Below are 26479 nucleotides of genomic sequence, written 5' to 3' on the forward strand. Positions count from 1 at the left end.
TTGCACTATGCCAAACAAGCAAATCCTTGCTATGTAAAAGTACTCAGAAAATTTGCTGCCTGTCTGTATAAAACTTACACAGAGTCGGTGCGTCATACTGTTTGTTTTTCCAGACGTGCTGAAGAAGTTTTCAGAGCCGTTCTTGCAACCATGTATTCATGAGAGCAGAAAACTTTAGCCACGAAATTTTTTTTTTTTTTAAACAAAAGGCCAACTGCTCATTCAAAGGGTCAAGAACATAGCCTGAACATCTTTGGAAGAAAATATTTTAAGACACTAAGTAAGCACAGCCCCAGCCACATAACGAAATAATTTACCAGCAAATGTATATACTTAATACGCATTAATTTGCTCATATTTTATTCAATGATCTAACTGTTGTGTTCTTCCACTTATTTTAAACTCTAAAACATATCTGACTTGCCTATTGCTGGTAAAAGAACACAGTCATTTAAAATTATTTAAGATTTTAGGCTGGTTTACATCTATAAAATCAATAAATTCCACTTATTAGGGGAGAAAGAAGTTATCTCATGAACAGATGTGATACAATTCTTCTTCCATCATCTACTCTTTAGTCCCAAACTCACTCATGATTTCACCTGAGACACTTGTGGCTTCTTGTTCACCTGCTCACAAATGCCAATTAGAATTCTTCAAGGCTCAGATGCCTTTTCTTCCTCCACCCATCATGGTTTCACTAATCTTTAAAGCAGGCAGTGATTCCTATAATGGAACTTCACAAACAACGGGGAAACGCAGCTGAACTTTAGAAGGGCACAGAATCATCTCAGGCCACCGTACTGTTTCATTAGCTAATCTCATTCACACACAGGGACTTTGCAGTTCTGAGACGACCCTCGTCAAAGAGACTGGCCTTCCCCCTCCTCCTCTGCACACAGCAGTTCCAGATAAGCCTAAAGAATTACTTTCTATTGCAAAAGAAACTAGTTTCATCTCTAACACCTGGCTGATATTTTCATTGTATTGAAGAAAATGCTACTTAAACAGTAACTGGAGATAAAAGGAGTCCTGATTGGAGTTAAGTCTCTGCTCAAAAGTTCAGAATAGAAAAATAGGTTTCCCATACATGAAGTCTCTACACAGAATTATGGCAGGAAGGTAATTCTGAAATTTTATCCCTCCTTCTAATTCAGGATCCTGCCCAGAGACAAAAGTTTCGTGCTCAAGGTAAATTTAAGAAAAGTTAAAATTACTGCACTGCCTAACTGAATTGAATTATGTGTTGATAGCGAAGCTTGAGAATCATACTTTACTGTCTTAAAACTTGATAGATTAGGTGGTGCTTGCCATGATCGTGTTTTGAAAGGTGATTTCACTGCTCGTGATTGTAACTGTGGTGAAATTGTTCAGTTGGAATTTTACTCTAATGTTTTGAACTGATTTGTTCACTCAACTTCCTCTCTGAGATTTTATTCCCTCCACAGTAACTTTGTTAAACTTGAATCTGAGGTGACCCTTCTGACTTGGAACTCCAAGGCATAACTTTCTCAGGGGAAAAAAAAAAAAGTAAGATTCATTTTCAATATGAATGAATCAAAGAGGAAACACCCAGATTGAAGGTCAAGAAAATGTTACCTGGAAACTGAATCAATATCAATAGGAACAGTTCATTGAAGAGCAAGGTCTAATTTTACGTCCGGGTTAAAAAGGTGTTCGCATTTCAAATTAAGTGGCTGGATAAGAAGAATGAAGAAAGTTTTTTTTTTTTAAAGAAGACTATTAATTATAATTCCTTAGATTTAATTTTATAGCCTAAGAAATTATCAAGAGTTCTAATAAAATATGATCCTTGACATACCTGCCTAGAAAGAATATTTAAAGCGTCACATAATTCTTAAACTGGAAGGATCCCAAAAGAATAACTAGTTTAACCTTTTTATTTTTTAAATGAAGAAACTGAGGCACAGAGAGGTTAAGTGCATATTTAGAAAGAAGGTTAAAACACTTCAGTGCAGATTTCAATTATTGGCAAAGCAAACCCAAGTTTAACAACCATGCATAATACTGATGCATAAAAATTGCTCTCAAAATAAGTAAAAATAATCTACCATTTATTTAAAAAATTTTAAAAAGCAAAGTGGTGTTATAAATCTAATATTTCATTGAAATTCCTGGGAGAAATTCCGTTTTCCTGCCCATCTAGACTCAGATCTCCCAGTCACCCATTAAACATTTACTGAGCACTTACTGAATGCTAAGTATAGAGCTTGAAACTCCAAAACTGCATTGTAGTCAGAATTTTGTCTGTAAAAAATGGGGAATAAAATCTTACTACACATTGTTCCTGCTTATGAGTGCTTATACATTTTAATAACTTCCATTTTCTCCTAAAATGGTTTTCTCACTTCCTTTCAAGGAATATCAAGAATCAAAGTGTGTCTCAAGTTCCATCTATTCAATTGTCTTACTCAACAAGAACTGAATTGTGACAGGGCCACAGTTGTGCAAGGATCCCACGAGCAGTGATGGCATCTATTTTTAATGTTTTATTCATAATATTGTTGATTTTCTTCTATACAGTGTCAGCCTCACTATTGAAAAAATAATCTAGGATGTAGTTAACCAGTAATTTACCCAATTACAAGCCTGGGAAAGCTGTTAGAAACAGTATTTATATCACTGTAGAGTGAATGTCCACCCTAAGTAATGTTGAAGTTATAAGTAGGGAAGATAAGACCATAGAGAGGAAGGCCATAGAACTGGTGAGATGAACATGGCTTAAGGTCTAATTATCAACACTGCAAATCCAGAGGCATTTTTTCTTTAGTGCACCCAGAGCTAATCCCTACTGATGAACTCACAAGTCTTTGACTTACGAGATGTAATGTCAGTGTAATCATGTATAGTGGGGAATATCCTTTTCCAAAAGTTTCCTGAGTTTCTTGAGTAGTGAAGGCTAACCCCTGGCCATCCTCTTCTCCCCCTTCTCTCCTGAGCCCTCAGCTGTCCGACAGAATCCTTCTCAACACAGTTATCCAGGCACCCCCTGCCAATCACATTAAGATCAATTCTAGTAGCCTTGTTTCAAAGCAAGTTCTTAGATAACTAAGAGGCCAGGTGGTGTCAGGTTATTTTGGAGATCAGGAAATAACAGCTAATGTAGGCAGACACTCAAGTGAGGAACACTTCAGCTGAGCCCCGGGGGAAAACCCGAGACATCACCCTCCCTATTGAGAGGACTATTCCAATAGTCCTCTCAACACCTGAATATTCCAGCATTGCTCCCTCCTGGAACAGGTGAACAAAAGTCATTATCTCTTCAAACTCCTGTTTCCATTTCCTTTGGATATATACCCAGAAGTAGAATTGCTGGATCATATGGTAGTTCTATTGTTAATTTTTCAAGAAACCTCTATATTGTTTTCCATGGTGGCTAAAACAATTTGCATTCCTATCAATAGTGTACAAGAGTCCTCTTACCCCCAAATCCTCCCAGCACTTATCTCCTGTCTTCTTGATGACAGCCAAGAGATATGTGAACTCTTGTGTTTACTGCAGGAATATTCACAATAACTAAGATATGGAAACAACCTAAGTGTCCATCAACAGATGATTAACAGGTCAACAGATGAATGAATAATAATGAAGTTGTGAGATATACATACACACACACACACACACACACAATGGATTATTATTCTACAATGAGAAAAAGAAAAGGAAATCCTGACATTTGCAACACCATGGATGAAACCTGAAGGCATTATGCTAAGTGAGAAGTCATAGAAATACAAATATTGTACAAAATCACTCAAATGTAGAATCTAAAAAAGTCAAACTTGTAAAAAGTGAGAGTAGAATGGTGTTTACAAGAGGTTGGGGGTGGGAGGAGATATTGTTTAAGGGTACAAACTGGGGACTAATAAATAGATAAGTAAGTTCTGGACAGCTAATGCTAATCACAATGCAGTCATTATAGTCAACAATAAGGTATTACAAACCTCAGAGATGCCAAGAGACTAGATCTTAATTGTTCCTACCACCAAAAAAAAAAGGAAATGTTAGTTCTGTAACTTAATAGAGGTGTTAGCTAACACTAAGGTGGTAATGATATTATAATATATAAATGTTTCAAATCAACATGTTGTCATCAGTTTCATCAAAAAATTATCAAATCCTTCTTTTCCCCTTTTTCGAGATTCTATTGAATCCACTCTTTATATTAAAAAAATAGATTTTTTTCAGATAAATTATACTTCCTTATTTTACAGGTCTCTATTATAGTTATAAAAATAGAATTGCACTTCTGTTTGCTGCTCTACACAAAAAAACTACTGGACAGATTGTCATAAAAATGGAGGGTGAGTTTGGAATCATCTAATAAAAAATTTTTTAAAGGCTGTATAGCAGTCTTAAAATTCACTGGGCCTGGGGTGATGGGGGACCTTAAGTCATTATCCCCTCAAAGCAGTTGGGATTGAATTAAAAAGAAGCTCAAAAGGAACGTCCATCTGCAGGGGCAGAGAGTGTGCACTAGAATGCTATGGAAAGAGACAATAAAGAATGGTTTCCAATCAGGAAGCACAAGGATAGATTCTCTGATTATGATTGAGCTTTTTCTGACACGGACAGCTCCATGAAACCTGTTCCCATGAAGCAGATGCACCAGGTTCTATGTTTCTAAGAGGGTGTGCCTGCTAAATGTTATATCTTCCTAATCACATCAACACGTCTCCCCTGGGTAAGCCTGGTGAAGTAGCTCAACTACAACAATGTGTGTGTGTGTGTGTGTGTGTGTGTGTGTGTGTGACTCCACCAGTCACTTGATCATAGAACATGTTCTTTAAACCCCCTAAACTGACCATCATAGCACTTCAGAAATGTGCAGGAAAATAAAACCCATGGAATCTGAAAACTGCAGTTGACAGGACTGGATAATGAGCACCAATCCCTTCTCTTCACAGTGGAGAACACTAAGATCCAGATTATGTATTTTGGCCAGAGTGATGGATGTCCTTAAGGTATAAAGCAATTATATCAAACACAAAAATCACAGTTAACATTTTAAGGTGTTCAGGTCATGCAAATATATTAATTACTTTATTCTCATAGCTGACTTTGGGTTAGGCAGAATGGAAGTGAGCATCAGTCCCACCGAACAGGTGAGGAAGTTGACACGCAGAGAGAACTTCCCCAAAAGCACACCCTCAGAACATGGGACTCAGCCTTCACACCCCAGACCCTGTAGACTTTCCACTCTGCCATACTTCATATGGGGGATGGAAGACAAAGGAGAGTATGCCACTGAACAGAAGTAGGGGAGAAGCAATAGAGGAAAGTCATCTAGCATATCTGTTTAAGGTGAACTGTGTAAACTCTGGCTGTCTGAGTTTATCTGTGGTCTGTGTATGTAGGTTGTTAAGATACAAACGTATTAGAAATCATTTTCTTCATGACTTTTCAAATTCCACAAACTTATACACTGGCACACACTAACAATTCTTGTGCAAAGCCTTCAAATCTCATTCATCCTTCTCAAATCTGACCTTGACTCCTCTTTGCTAGCTGCCATCCAGTCCAGCCAGCAGCAACAGTCCCAAGTGAATCTGACATCCCACCCCACGCATACCCAAAGCTGTGAGCTCTCCATGAGCTACGGGATGAACTGCTCCACTGGGCTAAGTTGAGAAAGGTTTACTCTGAAAAGCAATAAAACAATAGATCTGGAGTGGGACTCTATATTCAGGTAACTGAGCCTCTGTTTTGAGCTTGCAATAGATTTTTAATTGGCGAGTTTTTCCAAAAGGTCAGTGTGTCAACCTTTGAGATCTTTCCTTAATTCTTAGGATTCTTTTTCAATGCACATTTAGAAAAACACAGGTGCTTAACACCTTTGGTCCAGTTAAACGGGCTTCTGTGATCTGAAATTGACATAGGCAGGTGGCTGCCAGGTCTGACTTTGGGAAATGGATGTATTTCTCCTTTGCTGGCTCTCCGTGGGAAGCGGAAGAGGAGAGGGAGGGGGAACGCTGACAGACAACAGCAGGGTGATTCTCCGCTCAGCATCTCGTCTTGGTGGTATACCCGAGCTGCAAGATTTATAACCTTCTCGTTACAATGCATCAGCTTCAACACTTTCAGTGAAGTCTTCAATAACTTCGATGACATCTTGCTGAGGGGTTTTGTCATTAAAAGCCTAAAGCTGGTCATTAACAAACCTTCTCTGCAATCATCTACCGCTGGGCTAACTCAGGCATGGATCTGACTCGAAAGTTGGGCTGGCTCAGAAACTTTCCAGAAGGCTGCTTTTTTTTTTTTTTTTCCCCTGTGTAGGTTCTATTTCTTGAGGGAAAGAAAATATAGCTCCCCATCATTTAATCATTTATTTCCCATTATCCATTGACTAGCTCTTCTCTGATAGACACAATCACATTCAACAAACATGCTCAGAACAGCCACTATCTGACGGAAACGGTGCTTGGGGCTGAAGATATAATTATACAAAAGACACAGCTCCAATTCTCCGAAGGTTCAGAGATGCCCCCCAAAATTAGCATCACTGACAGAATCCTTCGTCATGTGCCACACTCCGTATTGAGGCTCTCTAAGCATCACCATATTCATTTTTCCCCATTCTTTAGAAGACAGGGGTTCTGATTATCCCCATTGTAAAGATTAGATCGCTGAAGTGTTGTGTGTTTAAGATTTTTCCCCAAATCATGAAACTTGTAAGTGCCGGGACCAGGTTTCAAACCCATGTCTTGCCTGACTTCAAGCTAGTTCCTGTACTCCAAAGCACAGGATTGAGCCAGGAAGAAGGAAAAGATTGTGGCATTCCAGGCTGAGCAAAGGCAGGCGCATACTCAGTCTGGGTGAGGAGCAGTATGAACCCTCAAGTATGGCCCGTGGGGAACAGCCTCCCCTGGCTTCCCACCCTTCCTCACCCCCTCAGCAACCTTCAGATTATTGTGTATTTCCCTAAGAACTTAAACTTGCCTGCTAGCTCCAGAGCAGCAAGGACGGGTGGCAATTTTATGACTCTGACAAAGAGTCGTATCATGGGAGAGGAGCTTAACCCTTTGAAGATCACCACTTCCTGAACTTAGACAAAAATTCACGTGGCAGAGCAAGTCCAGCTACTCGGTTGTCTCTGCCACCAATGATTTGACTTTTCACCTCATCAGGCAACCTCTCCCGTGGAAATAATGAATGGAGGCAGGTCCTGGCGGCTTTCTCCTCTATAAGATTCAATCGTAAGTAGCCAGTAGGCCAATGATACCACACTCATACAGAGGCTTCCCAAAAAGAATGATGGAGAAAACTGCAGACAAGGTGGAATATGCTGTCATAATTCAGAGACTTGAGAGGGATGGAATTAAAAAAAGAAGGTTTGGGATTCTATTTTTTCAATAACAAGGAAAATAACTTGGGGTGATAAATATATTCTTGAGGGTGTATTTTGTAACAATAATAATCTCCATTGGTTGAGGGCCAGCTACGTGCCAGATATTGCCAGGGGTGTTTAACACAATCATTATGAAATGAAATCTGCACAGCGCTGCCAGGGAACATGATACCCCATTTTCACAGATGAGCAAACTGAGAGTTTGGGAGGTTGACCAGTTTGCCAAAGTCCCCTCATTGAATTACCTGCAGAGCTGGAATGCAAGCTCAGTTACATATTATTTCAAGTTTTTGTGTCTCCACTGCGTTGTTTTTCTCTTATCCATTGCTGCATTAATTAAAACACAACCTACTTAAAGGCTTTTGAATAATGCAATGATTAAAAAGGCATTCACTGCATCTTTTTTTCCTTGAAATGACATCTTTCCTCTTTTTTTTTTTTTCCCCTTTCCCACAAGGAAACCGAAACATTAGCTTCCTTTTTACTGCTCAATTCATTGTTGTGGGATTTTACTTGAAGAGATTAGTAAGACCTCCAGGCAGACACCATTGATTCAACTCTAGTGTCATTATGCGCCCGTCTGTATGTGTGTTGTTGGAGGGAAGGCTTTGTTCCTGGGAATCACAAAGCCATCATCCGCCTGACTCCCCGGGTTCCTGCGGGCTCTCACCTGCGGCGCTTCCCACCAGCGTCTTCCTTGGCCTGCTGTTATTCTGAATTGCTCACAGGGTGCTGCTTACTGGTAAAGTTCTCGCCAATCAAGATCAGCTCTACCTCGGAGGAGTCTCAGGAAATCGATTAGTGATTTCAGCTCTCTTCCTCTGACTTGAGGCAGGATGGGGGTGCCTTAGCTTCATCCGAGGACCTGTCAGCTCCTGCAGATGCAGCATGAAGCACTTTCAAAGAATCTATGCAAGCCGAGAGCACCAAAGGTGAGACAAAGTTTCCATGTGGTGGGACAAACAAGCACTTTGAGTCAGAAAGCCGTGGACTCACAGATCTTACCAAACAGACACAAAAATAGGACTAGTTGTAGCAGTAATAATAATAATATACACATTCTACCTTGTTCCAGTAAATATTACTTAGCTACTTTGTGGATCTGGGGCAAATGACCTAGCCTCTTTGAAACTCAGTATTCCCATCTGTAAAATAGGAGTGCTGATCTCATCTCACTCTTTTGAAAATGAAATGAGATGACAGCATCCATTAAAACTTTTCATTCCAAGTGATTGAAATCCAATAGAAATGGAATCAGGTGAAGCAGAAAGTGCATTTAATTACAAATAATAGTAATATCTCTCAAGAATGCGCATACAGCTGGGTCTGACGAAAACTGGAATTAGAGGAGCAAGTGTCACCCTGAAGGTCTCCTCACTACTTGCCTCTATTTCCCTAGAGGCACCTGCAGCTCCCCTCTCACTACTCCTAAGCTTTACATGGCAACGCATAGCCACCAATGGCCGGCAAAGTTACATCCCCTTGCCAAGCCACGATATGAGACAAACAAATTGACTAGTGCAAGTTCTAAATCCCAGGAAAGAACTGGGATTGGCCCAGCTCATGTCATGTGCCTACATCTAGACCAATCGATTGTCTGCAAGCCTAAGGATAGGGGAAACTGGGCATTTGATAGAAAAAAAGGGTAACTAGAAAAGAGAGTTTTACTACAGATGAAATAATTAGTGTCCACTACAACAGCATATGAAAAACAGCTATCACCCCACCCAGTCCAGAATGGATACACTTAATATAAGTATCAATGTGTAGATGTCTGCATATTTTGAAAGGCTATATTTTTAAAAAGCAAGACAAATACAATATTATGTGTTAATTACAGTGAATATAAATCACCTAATGTTAAGAATCAGTAGAGAATGTAATGTTGTGAACAATTAATGTGCATGATATTTTTTACATCAATTCAAAAGTACAATAGAAATTCAACAAGTTCAAAAACAGAATTTTGTCCCTAACCCTACTATTCTCTCCTATCCCTTAGAAACCCAAATCTCACATTTTCTACTCTCGCCTTCAGTTACTTTTCTGTCTTTAAGTGATTTTAGCTTGTGGGTCCACCACTGAGTTTTTAGTGTTAAAGAGCTAAGGGACTCTATAAAGTAGTTGGTATGATTTCAAAGAGCAGTGAAATGTCCTTGTATATTATCACTAAACAGAGCCCATGCTGGGAATAAAAAAGCCAATTCCTATTTTTCATTCTTTTCCCTAAAATACACAGAACAATTTTGGGCAGGTCATTTGTGGTCCCTATGGGGTCCGTAAATCTGATGATGGTAACTTGCTCGCTTGTCTCTCAGAATGAAGATGGGAACACCAGTGTATTAACTATGAATAGGGTCATTTACGGGGAGAAGTGAGGAGGAGTCTTAGAAAACTAGAGATTTCTCTTTCTTATCAGAAGGGGAATTTCAACAGAGAGGAAAAACTTGTTTTGTGCCTAATACAAAAGAATTCTTTTTCTTGGATCAAACTGGAAGGATCCAATCACCCTCTGCCAATAAACTCCAGGCCTGGGTGAGGGATTCAGTCAATATATTTTAGGTTTTGGAAAGAAATCACTTTTTTGTCACTTTCCAGAATTCCTTCTGGCTGATTCCAGTATATTACTGATTTATTTTGGAAAGAATCATTCCAGGACCTCTCAAACAAAATGATGAGAAATAACTGTGCCTATCATGGTAAAAAAAAAAAAAAAAAAAAAAAGCAAGTGAAAGTCTCATTTTGCATTGGATTTTGTTGCCATGGTATGATTCCTTTATAGGGAGGAGAAATTAAATTGATGAAGCAACAGTGTTCCAAGTGGTAGTTAATATTAACTGGTGTAGAAATGTGTGTTACCAGTTAAAGATTATTCCTTCACGTTTGTTTTCAAACATGAAAAGAATTCCAAGGGAGGAAAGGAGTTACCAGAATAATGATACTGTCTTGACAAAATTCATAGATTCTATACGACAAAAAAAAAAAAAAAAAGTTCCTAACCAGGCTGTTTGGTTACAGTTTTAAATGAAACATACATTGATTGAAAACACATACCCCTTTAAAGTTTATTGCATGAATGCTTAATTTGGGTCATTTAAGAATTCTCTCAATGTATTTCTTGATAGTTAGGATATTAAAATATGCAAATAAGCCTGCTCTAGTTGGTCAGTCATGATCTTTTTGTAATAACTAAAGTTCTCTCCCAAAAGCCACCATTCCTCCTATTCATGTCACCTTCACCCAGGAGTCACAAAATGCTGAAGACAGTCGCTTTTTACTTGATTAAATTTCGGGAGGTTGAAGCTAGGCTGAAATTCTCAGCTTTTTTCTCCTCTCTCTCTTAATTACATGGCTTTACACTGATTTACATGAATTTCAGCTTTCAACATCATTGGTCTTTGCTGAATGCAAATCGGCACATGGGAAAATCATATTAAGTTTGCACAATTGATCTTTCATCATTCACATGGCACCTTTGAGCAGTTCCTGAAATGTCTGTCTGAAACACTCCCAGCGCTGAGTGTCATCGAAAGATGGGGCCTCATCCAGGGGAAACCCATTCTCAGTGATGTAAATTACAGGGTTATTATACGTTTCCTGGAACAAGAAGCAGAAGTTTTATTCCAAACAGATGTAAATTTTAAAAAAAAAAAAATCTCATAAAATCAGGTGCATTTACCCTCTATCTTCTCTAAGCTACAACCCCAAAACTAGTTTTCATCAAATTGCACTGACCCTATTAACTTAATTTTCCACATGCTGACCTTTTATAACTAACAATGGAGAAGAAAAACTGTGCAAATATGCATGAAGACAGTCAAATGACTCTTGCAATAATGAGAAGACAGAAATATCTTTCTTCCGTCAGCATCTGCTGGTTGTCACTGCTCCTTAACCCCCTGGTCTCCACCCGCCTCCCCAGCAACCACACTCTCTATCTTCCAACAGTGGGCATCCTAAAAACTGGTAACTTAAAAATTTTAATGACAGCTACCTTAATGCCATCCAGAGTGAAAAAGACCCGAAAAGGATCCAGCCATTTTGCCTTTTAGTAATCACAGTTGTAACCCTAACCTGAAAAAATATGTCCAAGCCACTACTGTAGCCACAACTGAATTTAACAGTGCCTCTTAACTTCAATCATGGTTTTGAAGCCCTTTATCAGCTAGTTCCTCCTCATCAACTTAAATACAGTCTTCTCTTCCCAGGTCAACAAGTGTATATGCTGTTGCCAAAGTCATTCTTTTTTTCAGGTTCTTACACACACAGACATATTGCCTGTCTTCCCATGTTTGGGGGCACATGGATGCAAACAAATTGTGCATTTACCTTAATGTATTTCAGCAGTTTACGTATTCCCCATGGCACCACGTAGACCCAGTCCAAATTTATCCAAGACGAGTCTGGAAATACCTTGACCTCTGCATCCTGGAGAAAACCCAGTTCTCCTTTCTTGCTCTCCTGGTACTTAACTAAACGAGTCGTATAATATTGCACAGCAAAGAAATCAGCAGTGCCTCTGATCATTTTCTTCTCTTCTTCTGTAAATTCTGGAAGCCTTGATGATGGATAGCCTTGCTTTTTACTCATGAGGGCAACCTGGGACTTGACAACTTCAGGATAATCGCCATCAATAAATATGGGTTTAGCAAAGAAATCCAATTGGAAAGCAATGGCTCTCTTAGTAGCTTCCTGGTCAGACACTGAGTTCGGATCTGCTGGTTCCACCCAGCCAGCAAAAATTGATAAAGACACCATTCCCTTCTGCTCTTTTCGGAATAAGGAATCATAGCTGTGCCAGGATCTGGCATGAGCTTTAATCAAATTATGAGCTGCCTGATAAACTTTAGTTCCAACCTGAGGGACACCAGGAGGAAATGCACCCAATTCATACGCCACCAGGGCCAACATATTTGGCTCGTTTATGGTGATCCAGTGCTTGACTCGATCCCCAAACGTACTGAAGCAAAACCAGGCGTATTTGTCGAAGGAGTCAATGATGGCCTCTGACAACCAACCTCCTTGGTCTTCTAAGGCCTGAGGCAAATCAAAGTGGTAGAGGGTCACGATGGGTGTAACCCCATTTGTTAACAAATCATCAATGATCTTGTTGTAATAGTCAATTCCTAGGAATAAAACAAAAGAAAGTATGAGAAGAAAAGTTATTTTTAGTATATTGATAATACATAAGGATCAGGAATCATAATTTCCTAAATAACTTCCATCAAAATAAGACTTACTCAACTCTAATGTAAAATAAGTACTTCAGTTACTAATAACAGATCAATATTGGCCCATCAGTTGTAAGAAATGCAAGATATGATAGGAGAAAATGTAGGTGGGGGAATGAAGGAGTATGTGGGAACTCTCTTTACTTTCCACTCCATTTTTCTGTAAATCTGTAACACAAAATTCACAAAGTGATTCTAAAGTTTACATAGAAAGGCAAATGACCCAGAACAGCAAACAATATTGAAGGAGAAGAACAAAGTTGGAGGACTGACACTACCTGACTTCAAGACTTATTATAAAGTTATAATAATCAAGACTGTGTAGTATTGGTAAAGGAAGAGATGAATTGATCAACAGAAGAAAAATAGAGAGTCCAGAAACAGAGGTGTCTGGGGGTTTTTTGGTGGGGTTTTTTGGTTATTAGCAATAAACTTTCGATGTTTGACTACATGGTTTTTTTCAGCAAAAACTCCTATATATCCTGACTCTTTTCCTTACCTATTGGGAACCGTCCCTAGAAGCTATGTAACAGGCTGCCTTCCTCACTTACAATCCTCAGTAATGCCCCAAATAAAACATAATTCTCAACTTAAAAACAAATAAGATTTATTACTTCCTGCCTATAATCAATTAAAGGTTAGTGGGAAACACAGAGACGTCCAAGGAAGCCTAGCTGGTCAGAGAGGGGAATGGGAGGGGATGACACAATTGTGGAAGATGTTTGTTCTGAAAGGGAGTCATTTGGGCAAGTCGCTACAACACAACTTCATGTCATCGGCACACTTCTTGAAATTATGTCATCTGCTTGTTTGTATGTTTGTCTTGTCTCTCAACCCTACTAGAATACAAGCCCCATGACAATTGGGGCTTTGTCTGTCTAATTTACTTCTGGATCCTCCAAATTCTGAAACAATACCAGAAATTTAGTAGATACTCAATAAATATTGGTTGAATAAATGAATAGATCTCAATGGTATTAAATATAAAGACACTGAACCCAGTGACTGCCTTCGAGCTTCTCTGGACCCATCAGTCTCTAGGAAAGGAGACCCAATGAGTGTGAATGAGAGCTGAGCATTGGTCCCACGATGTGGGTTACAAGGGCAGGGAGCTAGGGGCTTGGCACATTAAGGAACACTGAGTTGGGGAGTTTGGCCTAAATTCTGACACAGTCCATGGGAATATACAGCCACCCCTGGCTCTCAGCTGGCTCTCTCAGCACTGCATTTGAGAGAGAGTTTTTAGGATGTGGCAGGGTTCAGAAGAATGTTACTAAGTTGGCAATGTTCTGCCTTAGAAACCAATGCCAAGATGTTGGGTTGGGACATAAAAAACAAACTATGGTTACCAAAGGGGAAAGGGTGGGGAGGGATAAATTAGGGGTTTGGGATTAACAGATACACACTACTATATATAAAATAGATAAACAAGGACCTGCTGTATAGCACAGGGAACTATATTCAGTTTATTGTAATAACATATAATGGGAAAGAATCTGAAAAAAATACATATATATGAATGTAGAAAAAAAAAAAAGAAGAAGAAGAAAAGAAGATGTTGGGTCCAACCTAAAAATGACTCTGAACTTGGAAGAGACATTCTGAGGAGAGGCTGACATTAGTACTTCATATGATTTTATGTCTAAGAGTATAGAAAACTTAAGCCAAGGAGAAGCTGTTTTGTTTTGACAGGTTGTTTCCTGAAAAGTAATTATAAATGCATACGTAGAATTGTGTTGCACTCAAAGTTTGCAAATGAGTAGGGTCTGTTTATCTCTTTTTTTTTAAACTTAGTATCCTCCCATTTTAAATGTAATAATTCAGACTTTTGCATGTGTTTCATTCATTCACTAAAGTATTCAGTCCTCAAATACACATTTATAGAGAAGCCACTATATGCCAGACTTATAAACATAAGATAAACACTGTCTTTGTCCTAAAAAGAACCATAAATTTTAGTAGGGACTACATATAAACTCATAGACAGTTATAATACAGTACTATTAGTAAAGATAAAGTACAGAATGCTATTGAAATATATGATGAGAAGTCCCCATCCCAAACTGAGGGCAATTGAAAACCTATTCTGAATGCCGTGGAGCATAATAATTTCAAAAGTGAACTATGGTAACAGGCTGCCAAAGTTCCATCCCAGCCCCTTCCCTACTAGCTCAGTGACCTCGGGCAAGTTACTTCATCTCTCTGAATTATCTCTACCTGCCTGTAAACTGTGCACAATAACAGAAACCTATTTCAATAATTCTTGTGAGAGTTTAAGGAGTTGATAAATCAAACGGGCTTAGAACAGTTCTTGGCATAGTTAGTGATCATTCTAATAATAATTATTATAGTTATTGTTGTCACAAGTGTGACATCCAAGCTGATACTCAAAAAGAAGAATAGAAAGTGAGGCAAGGAGGAGTGATCCAGCAAGAGAAAAAGGGGAAACAAATGTGCCAAAGACCAAAGGAGGAATGGAAATAAAGGCCACCCAGAGGCGAATGGTCTGTTTAGACAGCATTTGCTGTAGCAAGGAGCCGGCCATCATCAATTGCATTTGGCAGATACTCAAAGGCTGCCAGGGAAGAAGGAAAGCTTCATAATAAAAAAATAGGGGGAGGACTCAGATACCTTCTGACCTTGTTGTTAGCACAGGGAGGCCGGAGTTGGGCTCACTAGAACCAGGGCATCCTAGGCAGTTGGTTTGGGGAGCATGCTTGGCTTTTTCTGGTTGTTCCTGAGTTCAAAGCAGGAGGCAGAGGAGCAGAAAAACAGAGAAGCTGGCCGTTTCTGGCCACGTTCTGACTATTCTGGACCAGCTGCTGCAGAGCTTGTGGTCTGGCTTCCCGGGCTTCCCTTTGGATCAGACTTTCATTGTCATATATGGCCTGACTATTGTTTGCTTGCATACGCATTCTCTTAGAAGAGAGTGGCTCTTTCCAGGAACTACAAGTTGACTCTAAAGAGAGGGTATAGCTCATCAGGAGAGGAATAAAAATAGTGAGTGGTAAGCAAGGCAAGCAGAAGCCAAATTATGCAAGGTCCTGTGTTGCCTGTCTGTCTGTCTGGAAGAGTGGGTGACTTTAACAACAGTTCACTTATTGTGCAACTGGAACAAAATAGAAATCATTCCAAGCAAGCCCATATTTGGAAGACCCATCTGTATGCTGTTACTCCCTGGGTGGACATACTAAGTACTCCCACCCCATGACCAAGATCTCCATGTGGTAATCCATGAGCCATGGAAGAACATGAGTTTACACAGCAAAAGGGACTTTGCAGATGTGCTTCAGGTAAAGGATCCTGAGATGCAAAGATTTCTCTAGATTACTCAGGTGAGCCCAATCTAGCCACGTGAGTCCTCAGAAGTGAAACGGGATGGCAGAAGAGTGGGTTGAAAAGATGCAACAACAAAAGAGACACAGGAGATGGTAGCATAAAAGGGACTCAACCTACTATTGCTGGCTTTGAAGATGGAAGAAGGGAGCCACAAGCCAAGGAAAGCAGGTGGCCTCCAGAAGCCGAAAATGGTTCTTAGCTGACAGTCATCCAAGAAATGGAGACGTCAGTCATACAACCCCAGAAACTGAATTCTGCCAACAACCTGAATGAGCCAAGAGACAGACTCTCCTTTAGACCTTTGAAAAAGAAATGCAGCCCTGTAAGTCCTGTGGTTTTATCCTGGAGAGACTTACCTCAGACTGCTGACCCACCTAAATTTAAGGTAATAATGTGTGTTGTTTTAAGCAAGCAAGCATGTCCTAATTTGTTGCAGCAACAATGGAAAACTAATGCACTCAGTAAAGTTTATAAAGCTTTTCTTTTCTCTCTCAATAAAAGGGCATTCCACCACCCCTGGGCCTCTGTAAGCCCACATTTCCTCCTTTATAAAGTGGACTATCCAGAGATCACCAGTACAGGATCATCTTGGGATTGGTATGTGTAAGGTTTTCATAGCCAACTCCTTCTATTTGCTTTGAATATAAAAACAACAGCTTTCATTTATTGCATTCATACTATATGTACATGATGTCACACAATTTGTTTAATCCAAGCACTAAGCCCAAGAGGTGGGCATTTTTATTCTCAACAAGCATATGAAAAAACTGAGATCCAGAAAGGAAGTAATGGACCTAAAGTGAGAATGTTGTACGATGACACCACCACCGTTTACAGCCAGTCTGTCTCACTACAAAGACAGAAATGTTCCCACTACAACATTCCCCTTTTCACACTTACGAACGTTTCAGAAACAGAAACATGCTGACTGTTTTACTGGCCTTAGCAATCACCTACTTTGGAGCTGATTCATAATATCAGAGGGTTTCTTGTTTAATTTCTGGAGGAATTAATGATTCATAAGCATAATTAGATATGGCATGAGCACTGATGATGGCAATCAATGGAATTCAAACAACATGATGATCCAGCCGAACTGAAGATTAAAAAAAATGTTAAGTAAAACTTTTTCCCCCTCATCAACGTGGCAAAGCAACAGAGCATTGCATAGTTAATATTTATCATCCCAGAACTGAGCACTTTGCTTCTGGTCCGTACAGTGTATTTGGTGCTGTAATGAAACTTTCCCATTTTTTAAGAGCAGAGCTCCGAAGTCAGAAAATTCAGTCAAGGAACCATGGACAAATCACATGGTCTCTCAACACCCACGTCTCCTCGTCTGTAAAAGAGGAATATTAATAGTGCCACCGCACAAGTGTTGTGCATATCAAATGAGAACAAACAGGATTCTTCAGCTTTATCAGACAATTCAGGGTAACTAATTCTATGCATAAATATGTATTTTAACATGAGCATCTGTTACTAATCTAGGGATCTTGAAGCCCTAAGAGGTCATTTGGACGCTGTTCTGCATCTGGATATTTAGGGCAGGATTGTTTTAAGTATTAAAATTTCCAGAGCTTTCTTTCATAGTTACTATCACCTTCTTTATTTTAATGAAGCTCTTTTCTTCTTATTTGATCTTTGAAAATAGAAAACATTTTTAAGTTTTTGGTCTATTGGAAATAGGGAAAAGATGCCCACCCAGGTTAACTCAAATATAAAGACAGCATTAGAGACAAGAGGCTGAGCAGCACGGGAGGCAGTGGGCACTATCTGAAATGATAGAGAGACACCAGGTACCCAGTGGCAGAAAATAATTGCAACTGGAACTCAAGGGATTTGAAGCTGGGGGCTGAGAAAATCTTTGCCTCTCAGGAAAGACTGGTGTCTCCCATTCCAGCTTCTCTCAACACATCTACTCCACTCCTCTCCTGCTCAAAGAACCTTCATGCATCCAATTTGCTACAGTTTCAAAATGGCCAGTCCATCCGACAATGTTACCACATAGACCTAGTGCCGGTTACCAAAGAACTCAGCCTCCAGCCCCTCAATTCCAAACACCCCCGAGAAAGGAAGGCAATTGGGCAGGATTAGCTTTTTAATGAGGTTACACTAATTATATGTCACAGGAAACTAAATTTTTCCCATGTCTAGTCAGCTGTGGCCAAGAGCGGAGCAGGATAATGTAGAACAAAGAAATGGGGAGATTCCCTCAAAAGAAGCTGCGGCAGAAATTTGCAAAGGTGATGTCTCACCGCAGAAAATAACTACACTGAAATTCTCCTAGTCAAACTGTAAATGTCTTAACATAGGATTAATTTTGACCAAGTGCCTACCATATGGCAAACGTAAGATAACTCCAGGTCCACGCCCCTGTGGACCCACACCACCACTTTCTCTGCCTGGGTTTGTTTTCTATCGCTGCTGTGACAAATTACCACAAACTTAGTGGCCTGAACCAACACCGAGTTATTATCTTGCAGTTCTGGGCATCAGGTGTCCACAATGGTTCTCACTGAGCTAAAATCAAGATGTCAGCAGGGCTGCTTTCCTTCTGGAGGCTCCCAGGGAGAACCCATTCCCTTGCCTTTTCCAGCTTCTCGAGGTTCACAGTCCCTTCCTCCACCTTCAAAGCCAGTCCTGAAACATCTCGTCTCCTCTCACCTCTGCTTCAGTCCTATATTCTCTCCCTGACTCTTATCCTCTTGCCTCCCTTTTTTAAGGATCTGGGTGATTACTCTGGTACCCTCCAGATGATCCAGGATAATCTCCCCATCCAGAGATCCTTAACTTAATCACATCTGTAAAGTCTCTTTTACCATGTAAGATTGTCTATTCACAGTTTCTAAGAATTAGGATGTGGACATCTTTGAGAGGCCATTATTCAGCCCACCACACTGCCTCACATGGAGCAGGAGATTAATAAATGCTTCTCTAGTTGTTTACTGAACTGCCATTCCTGCTAAGTGTGCTCATATTTTAAATCTTGAAGTGAAAAAGAAATTCTGCATAAACGTTCCTTTTTCTCTTTGTTTCCAATACTTGGGTCTTCTGTTCCCCTAAAACTTACATTTGTGGCAGATATGAAAATGCACTTGAACAGCTGAGAAAGACAGAAGTATGTGATTTCAGTTGCCAGCCCAATCTTCTCTTGTTAAACCACGAAAACGTGACATTTGAAAGAGAAAGGGTGCATAACAATTCCATTTTGTAAAATACTCTTCCAATTCGGGAGCACAGGGTTTTAGTTACAGGTTTCCAAGTATCCTCCCATCAAGCATTAAAATAAGGAGTCAAACAAAAAATCAAGGGTTCCTTGGAAAGGATAGTGACAAGGGCTCTCTAATTCTTTATGTGCTCTTTGAGGAAATGTTTAAACAGAAAAAAAAAACAAATGATGGCCTTTCTGAGTTAAAACAGTTCCAATTGCTTCAACAGATCACTGCACAAGAGTGAGCAACCACTTATTGAAATTCTGCCTACTGGAATCACCTCCAGTGCCCTCTTGTTCATGGAAAAGTCTGTAATATTAATCAGATATGGCTTTACAAAAGTTGGTGCCAAACATAAAAAGCTCGGTGCTGGAATCACGTGACCCCTACACAAGAATTGCACAAGTGATCCCCCGACGTTGTCCAGGTGGCCCCAGTGACTCCAGCCCCACCACCATGACAACCCTCTAGTTTTTCTGCTGCCCTGCTCTTGGATTGCTGATCTACAGTGTGCTCCATAAGAGTGTGCAGAAAGGGCACCCTCCTACACTGTTGGTGGGAATGTAATTTGGTGCAGCCATTATGGAATATAGTATGGAGATATCTTTAAACACTAAAAATAAACTTACCGTATGATCCAGCAATCCCACTCCTGGGCATATACCCAGAGGAAACACTTATTTGAAAGATACATGGATCCCAAAGTTCTTAGCAGCACTATTTACAGTGGTCAAGACATGGAAGCAACCGAAATGTCCATCAACAGATAATTAGATATAGACTGGGGTGTGTGTATGTGTGTGTGTGTGTGTGTGTGTTATATAAATAGAATACTACTCAGCCATTAAAAAGAATGAAATTAGCCATTTGCAGCAACATAGATGGACCTACAGATTATCATACTAAGTAAAATAAACCAGAGAAAGACAAATATCCTGTGATATCGTTCATATGTATAAATATGAACTTATTTACAAAACAGAAACAGACTCACAGACATAGAAAACAAACTTATGGTTATCAAAGGGGAAAGGTGGTAGGCATAAATTCTGAATTTGGGATTTGCAGACACTAGCTGCTATATATAAAAATAGATAAACAATAAGGTCCTATTGAATAGCACAGGAAACTATATTCAATATCTTGTAATAATCTACAATGAAAAAGAATATTAAAAAGAATATATGTATGTGTATAACTCAATCACTATGCTATACACCAGAAACTAACACAACACTGCACATCAACTATATACTTCAATAAAAAATTTAAAAAAATACGTGTTCTCCATGAACTTCTGTATATCTTATGTTGGTTTTAAATAATTGGGTATGCTGACATATTGTACAGGTCCATAATCCTTTATTTGCAAATCTTGGCAGTCAAGTGTTCAGAATTGGGGGGTTAGAAAAGAAACACAAAGTAAATACTATTAAGTTTAACACCCCTGGTAGGTCTGGGTCAGTATCCCTTAATATTCCTGCAGTAAAATATATAAATATTCTCACCAAGCAGAATAAACTGAGATGATAACAACCCAGGTTGTTTAACATCAACCCAGGTCAGCTTTTGCTGCCAAGTTTGTTTCAGAAATAAACTTACTAAAAAGGATTCAATATTCAGAAACTTATGGTTTTAGAATTTCAGATAAGGGATTATGTACCTATATTACAAGTTGGTAGGTTGGTTTATTTTTTCTTTAATTTTTGTTGTTGTTGTTGTTGTTTAGTATCCACATGGAAGCTCAGGGAAAAGTTCCAACTCCTAGAACCAAAGGCTAGAACACTGGAAAGAGTTTCAGTAACACAGCGCGCCCCCTTCACGTTACCATCAGGGAAACTGTGGCACAAGTGGTATGAGCGGCTTGAGGAGGTTGTAAATTGTCTGGACAAGAACCTACACTGTTGACAGCAGGCAGACCTAGGCTGAACTCAGCTCTAACTTAAATGTGTCATCTTGGCAAATTTATCCCCAGCCTTATACCCCAGAGAACCATGATTCTCTCTGTGTAGAGAAGACCCTTGCTCACAGGGCTGTTAGGAGCATTAAGTCAGCAAAAGCAGGTGTGGTACTTGGCACAGTGAGCTGCACATACTACGTGCTCAGTAAGAGACAACCATTGCTACCCTTAGGTGATTTTCATGGTTGTTATTGACCTAATGCAAGTAAATTAGTAAGTATTTACTGAATTCCTCCTGCAAGACACTGTACTAGATCACAGGGATGAACAAGGCAGAATTATCTGCCCATTACTCTGCAGACAATTTCAGGGACTGTCTTACAACTGTGTTTTTAGTACACAGCACAGTCCCTGACACATAGTAGACACTTAATATGTGTTTGTTGAGTTGAATTAAACTCAAAGTGGTCACAATCTAACAGGGGATGTAATAATGCTAAGAGTGAAGAATATAAGAAGTACCTAAGAGTTTTTCAAAGTGCTATGGGAATTAAAAAAAAAAGATTTCTTTTTGTCTTGGAATAGGGAAGGACTCTAAAGAGGAGGAAACATCTGTGCTAAACTTTAACAGGAGACTAAACATTCATCGGGTATAGTTGAGAGTTTAAAAAAAACGGTGGGGGGTGCATTACAGGCAGAAGGAAGAGCTTAAGAGAATCTCTACAAAGGTGGACAACTGCATAGTATGTTTAATAAGAAGTGGGCTATGTGCTTAGGGCATTGTGTGGAGAAACTGCATGGACCACATGCACGGCGGAATTAATTCCAGCCTGTAATGTTTCAGAGGTGAGTTAAGACAAAGTCAAATAAAATCTGGAATGATACATGAAGGAGTTAGATAACTAAAGACATGTTTATCTTGCTTTGTTTTAGCAGAAGACAATGCAGGCCAGCATGACTTGGGCCAAGCATTCGGAAAATTGCTGTGGTGGCATTTTGTACAAAGGATTAAAGGACAAAGAAAGAGAATGAAAGTAAGTAGGCCTATCAAGGGTATATCAAAAAGCCCTTGATGAAAATGACAAGCACTTGAACCAGGGCAGGGACAGAAAGACAGCCAGGAGGGGAGAAGTGAAGGAGACATAAGGAAGGGGGTGGGTGTAGCTCAGTGGTAGATCATATGTTTAGTATGTGGAGATCCTGGGATCAATCCCCAGTACCTCCATTAAAATAGATAAGCAAGGAAATAAACCTAATTGCCTCCTCCCCCCTCCAAAAAAATTTTTTTTAAGAGGCATACAGAGAATGGATCATATCTGGCAACCAATTAGACATCAGAAGCAAAGAAAACAGCAGATTCAAAAATTACCCTTAGTTTTTAGACTCTTGAGGGTTACGATGATGCTAAAGAAAAGAGAGGGTACAGATGATGGGTTAGCATGGTAGGAAATTATGAGTTAATTCTTAAACTGAACAACAAATTACTCACTGTTCAAAGTCAAAAAAAAAAAAAACAAAAACAAAAACCTGGCCAGTGATACCAAGAAAGTAGACCTTTAACCAACAGCAGTTAGTCGCAGAGGCTAAAGTCTTTAGAATCAAGTAACGGGCCTGCTGATCTTGTCCTTATCTGGGGGAGGCCATGCTAAGGCCGCGTGCTATCAGGGGAGTCCATGAGCTGTGGTCCCCTTTCACAGTACAGAGATTACACTGCAAGGGCACAAGTCCACCCAGGAACCGCTGTCACAGGTTGCCCCTGCTCTGCAGGCAATGAGATAACTGCCTCAAAAAGAACCCCTGAGTATCTCTGCGGGCCCTCTGAGCTGGAAGGGAGGTGAGACAGGCCGGTGCTTTCACACAGGGCCCTGCAAGTGCCCAGCTTGCAGCTGTGAGATGCTGAGAGTACAGGCCTCTTGAATTTTGTACATTAGGTACCTCCTTGCGTCACCCCTAGTCCCAACCCTAGGAGTAATGTAAGCTCTTTTCCAGAACAAAGGAGAAATAAAAGTTCTTTATTAAGAAGTCGTTACGTTGTCATGCAGGAGTCACAAAAATTTCCCTACAAAGGACCAGGCTTTGCAGGCTGTCTTCAATTCTACCGTGGTAGTGGGAAAGACCAGAGACCCGAGACCACCTGTAAGGAATGGGCACGATCACACTGCGATTAAGCTTTGTTTACAAAAATAGGATCAGGCCAAGTTTGGCCCTCGGGTCACACTTTGTCAACTCTGTTGTTCGGAAGGAGCTAACCAACCTTAGGATTACATTCCAGATGCATCAAAAAATACAAATTTATAAAATCTCTCGATCTGAACATGCACCTCTGTAAAATATGATAATGATACCTTCCTCGTTGATTTGTGGAGATTAGAAAAAAATGTATGTAAAATGCCTCATAAATAATAGGTTTTCAAATAAGGCGGTGGTCTTTTTAATCACAAGTCATAATATGAATAATAGCTAACACTGACTGAATGCTTTTACAATATACAGGCTTCTGTGTAAAGCACTTTGAAAGATTGTTCATTTAACCTTCCAACAACACACTGAAGTCCAGACTATTACAGCATACCTTTCTACTCACGGGGAAACTGAGGCACCAAGCAATGCCCAAGAGATGCTCACACAGATAGTAAATGAAATTGCTGGCACTTACTCCCAAGTAAACAGACTCCCGGGGCTTTGGTACTAACCTCTGTGCTAGTTAATTAGCTCCACTAACTCTGCTCCAGTTCAGCTCAGAATCTTCTCAAATTCTGCAGGGCTTTTCATGACGCATCACAGCCTAACACAACTGCAAATAATTTATACACAACATTTGGAAATTCACCTTCAGGTTAACACTCAAATAACATCTTACTCCAACCCCCTCCCTATTTCCACCTCTCCCAGCAAAGAGCCCCAGATGAGGAAAACCAGAACAGTATTGAGACAGCTAATGCAAACCCATTTCAAAAAATGTATCCTATAATCACTCTAAAAACTTGCCATTTCAAAGCTACACTGCAGAATAGCATCCTGGATTAATTATGCCAGACTGCAGCAATAACCTTGAATTAAAGCTGCAACCTTCTATTTTTAAGAAACACTTGCCTTTCTGGTTGATGAAACCTGTCGTCCCATCAGGTAACAGGCGTGACCAGGAAAGAGAGAAGCGGTAATGAGTCAATCCAAGCTGTTTGATACATTTCAAATCTTCCTCCCACAGAGTGTAGCTGCCACAAGCTACATCGCCAGTCTGGTTCTTGAAAACTCTCTCTCTTCCCTGATGGGTGAATGTGTCCCAGACACTAGGGCCTTTTCCATCTGCATCCCAGCCTCCTGAGAAAAAGAAGAAAATGAAATGGTTACACTCTTGACATCAAGAGGCATATGTGGAATGCAAATATTTGCCACCAAAAGAACATCCCTCATTAACTCAATGTACCATATTTATAACTTTAAAATATGCCTTTAAAATAACATGCATGAGCGGCATATATGCATAATATAACAGCTGTCCTTGATCCCTGAAGCTGACTGGTGGCAAATGAAAAATGACTGCATAAGGCCGCTGCATAGCAGGCTTTCGTGGTTCATTATCTGAAGATCTCTCAGCTGGTAGACAGAGGCAGGACTCCGCTTATGAATGTCTGAGTTGAAAACATCTCCTCCTTGTGCACGTTTTCCCAGCCATAACTGACACGCCTTGTCCTTGTTGGGTAGGAAGCAGTCTTGGGACCTTATCTTTGGCCCTCAACACTTGAACCCTATCCGCCTGTCATCTGACAATGGAGCCCGTGATGGTCCAGTCAGTTACCATGGGGATGGCACTAGTTTCTGCCATTGTTGAGATGACTCTGATATCCTACATTCATTCATTCATATCTCCTTTAATTCAATAAATGCGGGGGGAGGGTATAGCTCAGCAGTAGAATGTGTGCCTAGCATGCACGAGGTCCTGGGTTCAATCCCCAGTCCCTCCATCAAAAAATAAATAAATAAATAAATAAATAAATAAATAAATAAATAAATAAATAAATAAATAAATAAATAAATACAAACCTAATTACCTCTCCGTCAAAGCCAAACAAACAAATGCTATGTATGTGTCAGACTGGATGCTAAGCACAGGGGATACAAGGGTGCACTCTGCCGTGCTTTTTGTCCTTGGACAACTTGGCTACATGCAATTATAAAACAGCTGACATAAGGACCCTTGCAAGAAAGCCAGGGAGGAGTGTTTATCCAGATGTGGGCTGGAGTCAGAACTCTCAAAGAAGTGACTCCTAGACTGAAAAATAAAGGAAATGTTGAATCATCAAGGTGAATTTCTGGGAGGTAGGGAGAAAAAAAAAAAAGAGCTAGGATCAGAAAAAGCCCAAGAGGTAAGAGAGAGGGTCACCCGTTAAAGGGACAGACAGTAAAAATTACAACAGATTTGAAATATCTGTTCACATAGAAATGTTATTTAAAATGGTAGTTATTATCCACTTTATGGTATAAAGGATTAATTTTAAAAACCTCATGACTCCCTAATTCCATTTCTAAGGGCATACCCTGGAGAAACGCTCATGTATTCTCACAAAGAGAGTAAATGAGATGATTGAAGGAGAGTTTTTGGTAATAGCAAAGTCCTAGAAACAACCTATGTCCTGTCACCAGTAGAACAGATCTTTAATTTGAGGCTCATCCACAGAGAAAATGCTGATCAGCAAGTTAGCGTGAACGCATCACGTGACAACCTTTGTGTTGTTTATGAGACGGGTTAGGGAGAGGTTCCACCAAGTAGGGCACTGGATTGAGAGAACTGAAGCTTGCCCAGAATCTGTGTGGTGGGCCCTGTGATATGGCGTCCATATGAGAGAATTATGTTTAGACAGCCTTCTACGAAAAATTTAAACCCATGCAAATGTGCATGTCCAGCCGCAACGTGATTTTACATTGACTTAGTGTCTGGCTCTTTATAGTCTCTGCTCATTGTCAGAAAACTTCCTAGGCTGGCAAAGGATTTGGATTAAACAGAAAAAATAAAATAAAATTTAAAAATTCAATGAATGAATCAGAGCATAGATAGCCCTCTGCTCTGGTCTGAATGTGTCCCCCTAAATTCAGATGTTGAAATCCTAATGCCCAATGTGATGGTCTTAGGAAATGGGGCTCTGGAGAGGGGCTTAAGCCATGAGAGTGGAGCCCTCAAGAATGAAATTAGGGCTCCTAAAGGGAGAACCCCTAGCATTCCCTAGCTCCCGCTGCCACGTGAGAATCCAGGAAGTCTGTGATGCATAAGAGGACCACGCTGGCATCCTAATCCCCAATTTCCAGCACCCAGAACTGTGCAAAATAAATGTCTGTTGCTTATAAACCCTCAAATTTATGGTATTTTGTTATAGCAGTCCAAATGGACTACGACACCCTTAAAACTATAATGTTAAACAAACAACAA

At 39.9% G+C, this 26479-nt stretch overlaps 1 protein-coding gene across 2 annotated transcripts in view; it reads right to left on the reverse strand.

The window, feature by feature from the left end:
* LOC105098359 (cytosolic beta-glucosidase) overlaps positions 1-26479 on the reverse strand; it is a 102067-nt gene that overhangs the window by 43488 nt on the left and 32100 nt on the right. Inside the window, exons 2-5 of one of the 2 annotated variants that reach the window (XR_004131717.2) lie at positions 24148-24375; positions 11699-12495; positions 10843-10966; positions 8040-8277 (exon numbers count right to left, since the gene is read on the reverse strand). Coding sequence is in view for 1 of the 2 variants with exons in the window: in XM_010991046.3 (XP_010989348.1) it covers positions 10843-10966; positions 11699-12495; positions 24148-24375 (1149 nt within the window). In the remaining variant the exon portion in view is untranslated. The remainder of the gene's footprint in view (positions 1-8039; positions 8278-10842; positions 10967-11698; positions 12496-24147; positions 24376-26479) is intronic. The other variant, XM_010991046.3, reaches the window with a different exon arrangement.

Source organism: Camelus dromedarius, chromosome 1, assembly GCF_036321535.1.
Source record: "Camelus dromedarius isolate mCamDro1 chromosome 1, mCamDro1.pat, whole genome shotgun sequence".
Classification (NCBI taxonomy): Eukaryota; Metazoa; Chordata; class Mammalia; order Artiodactyla; family Camelidae; genus Camelus; species Camelus dromedarius.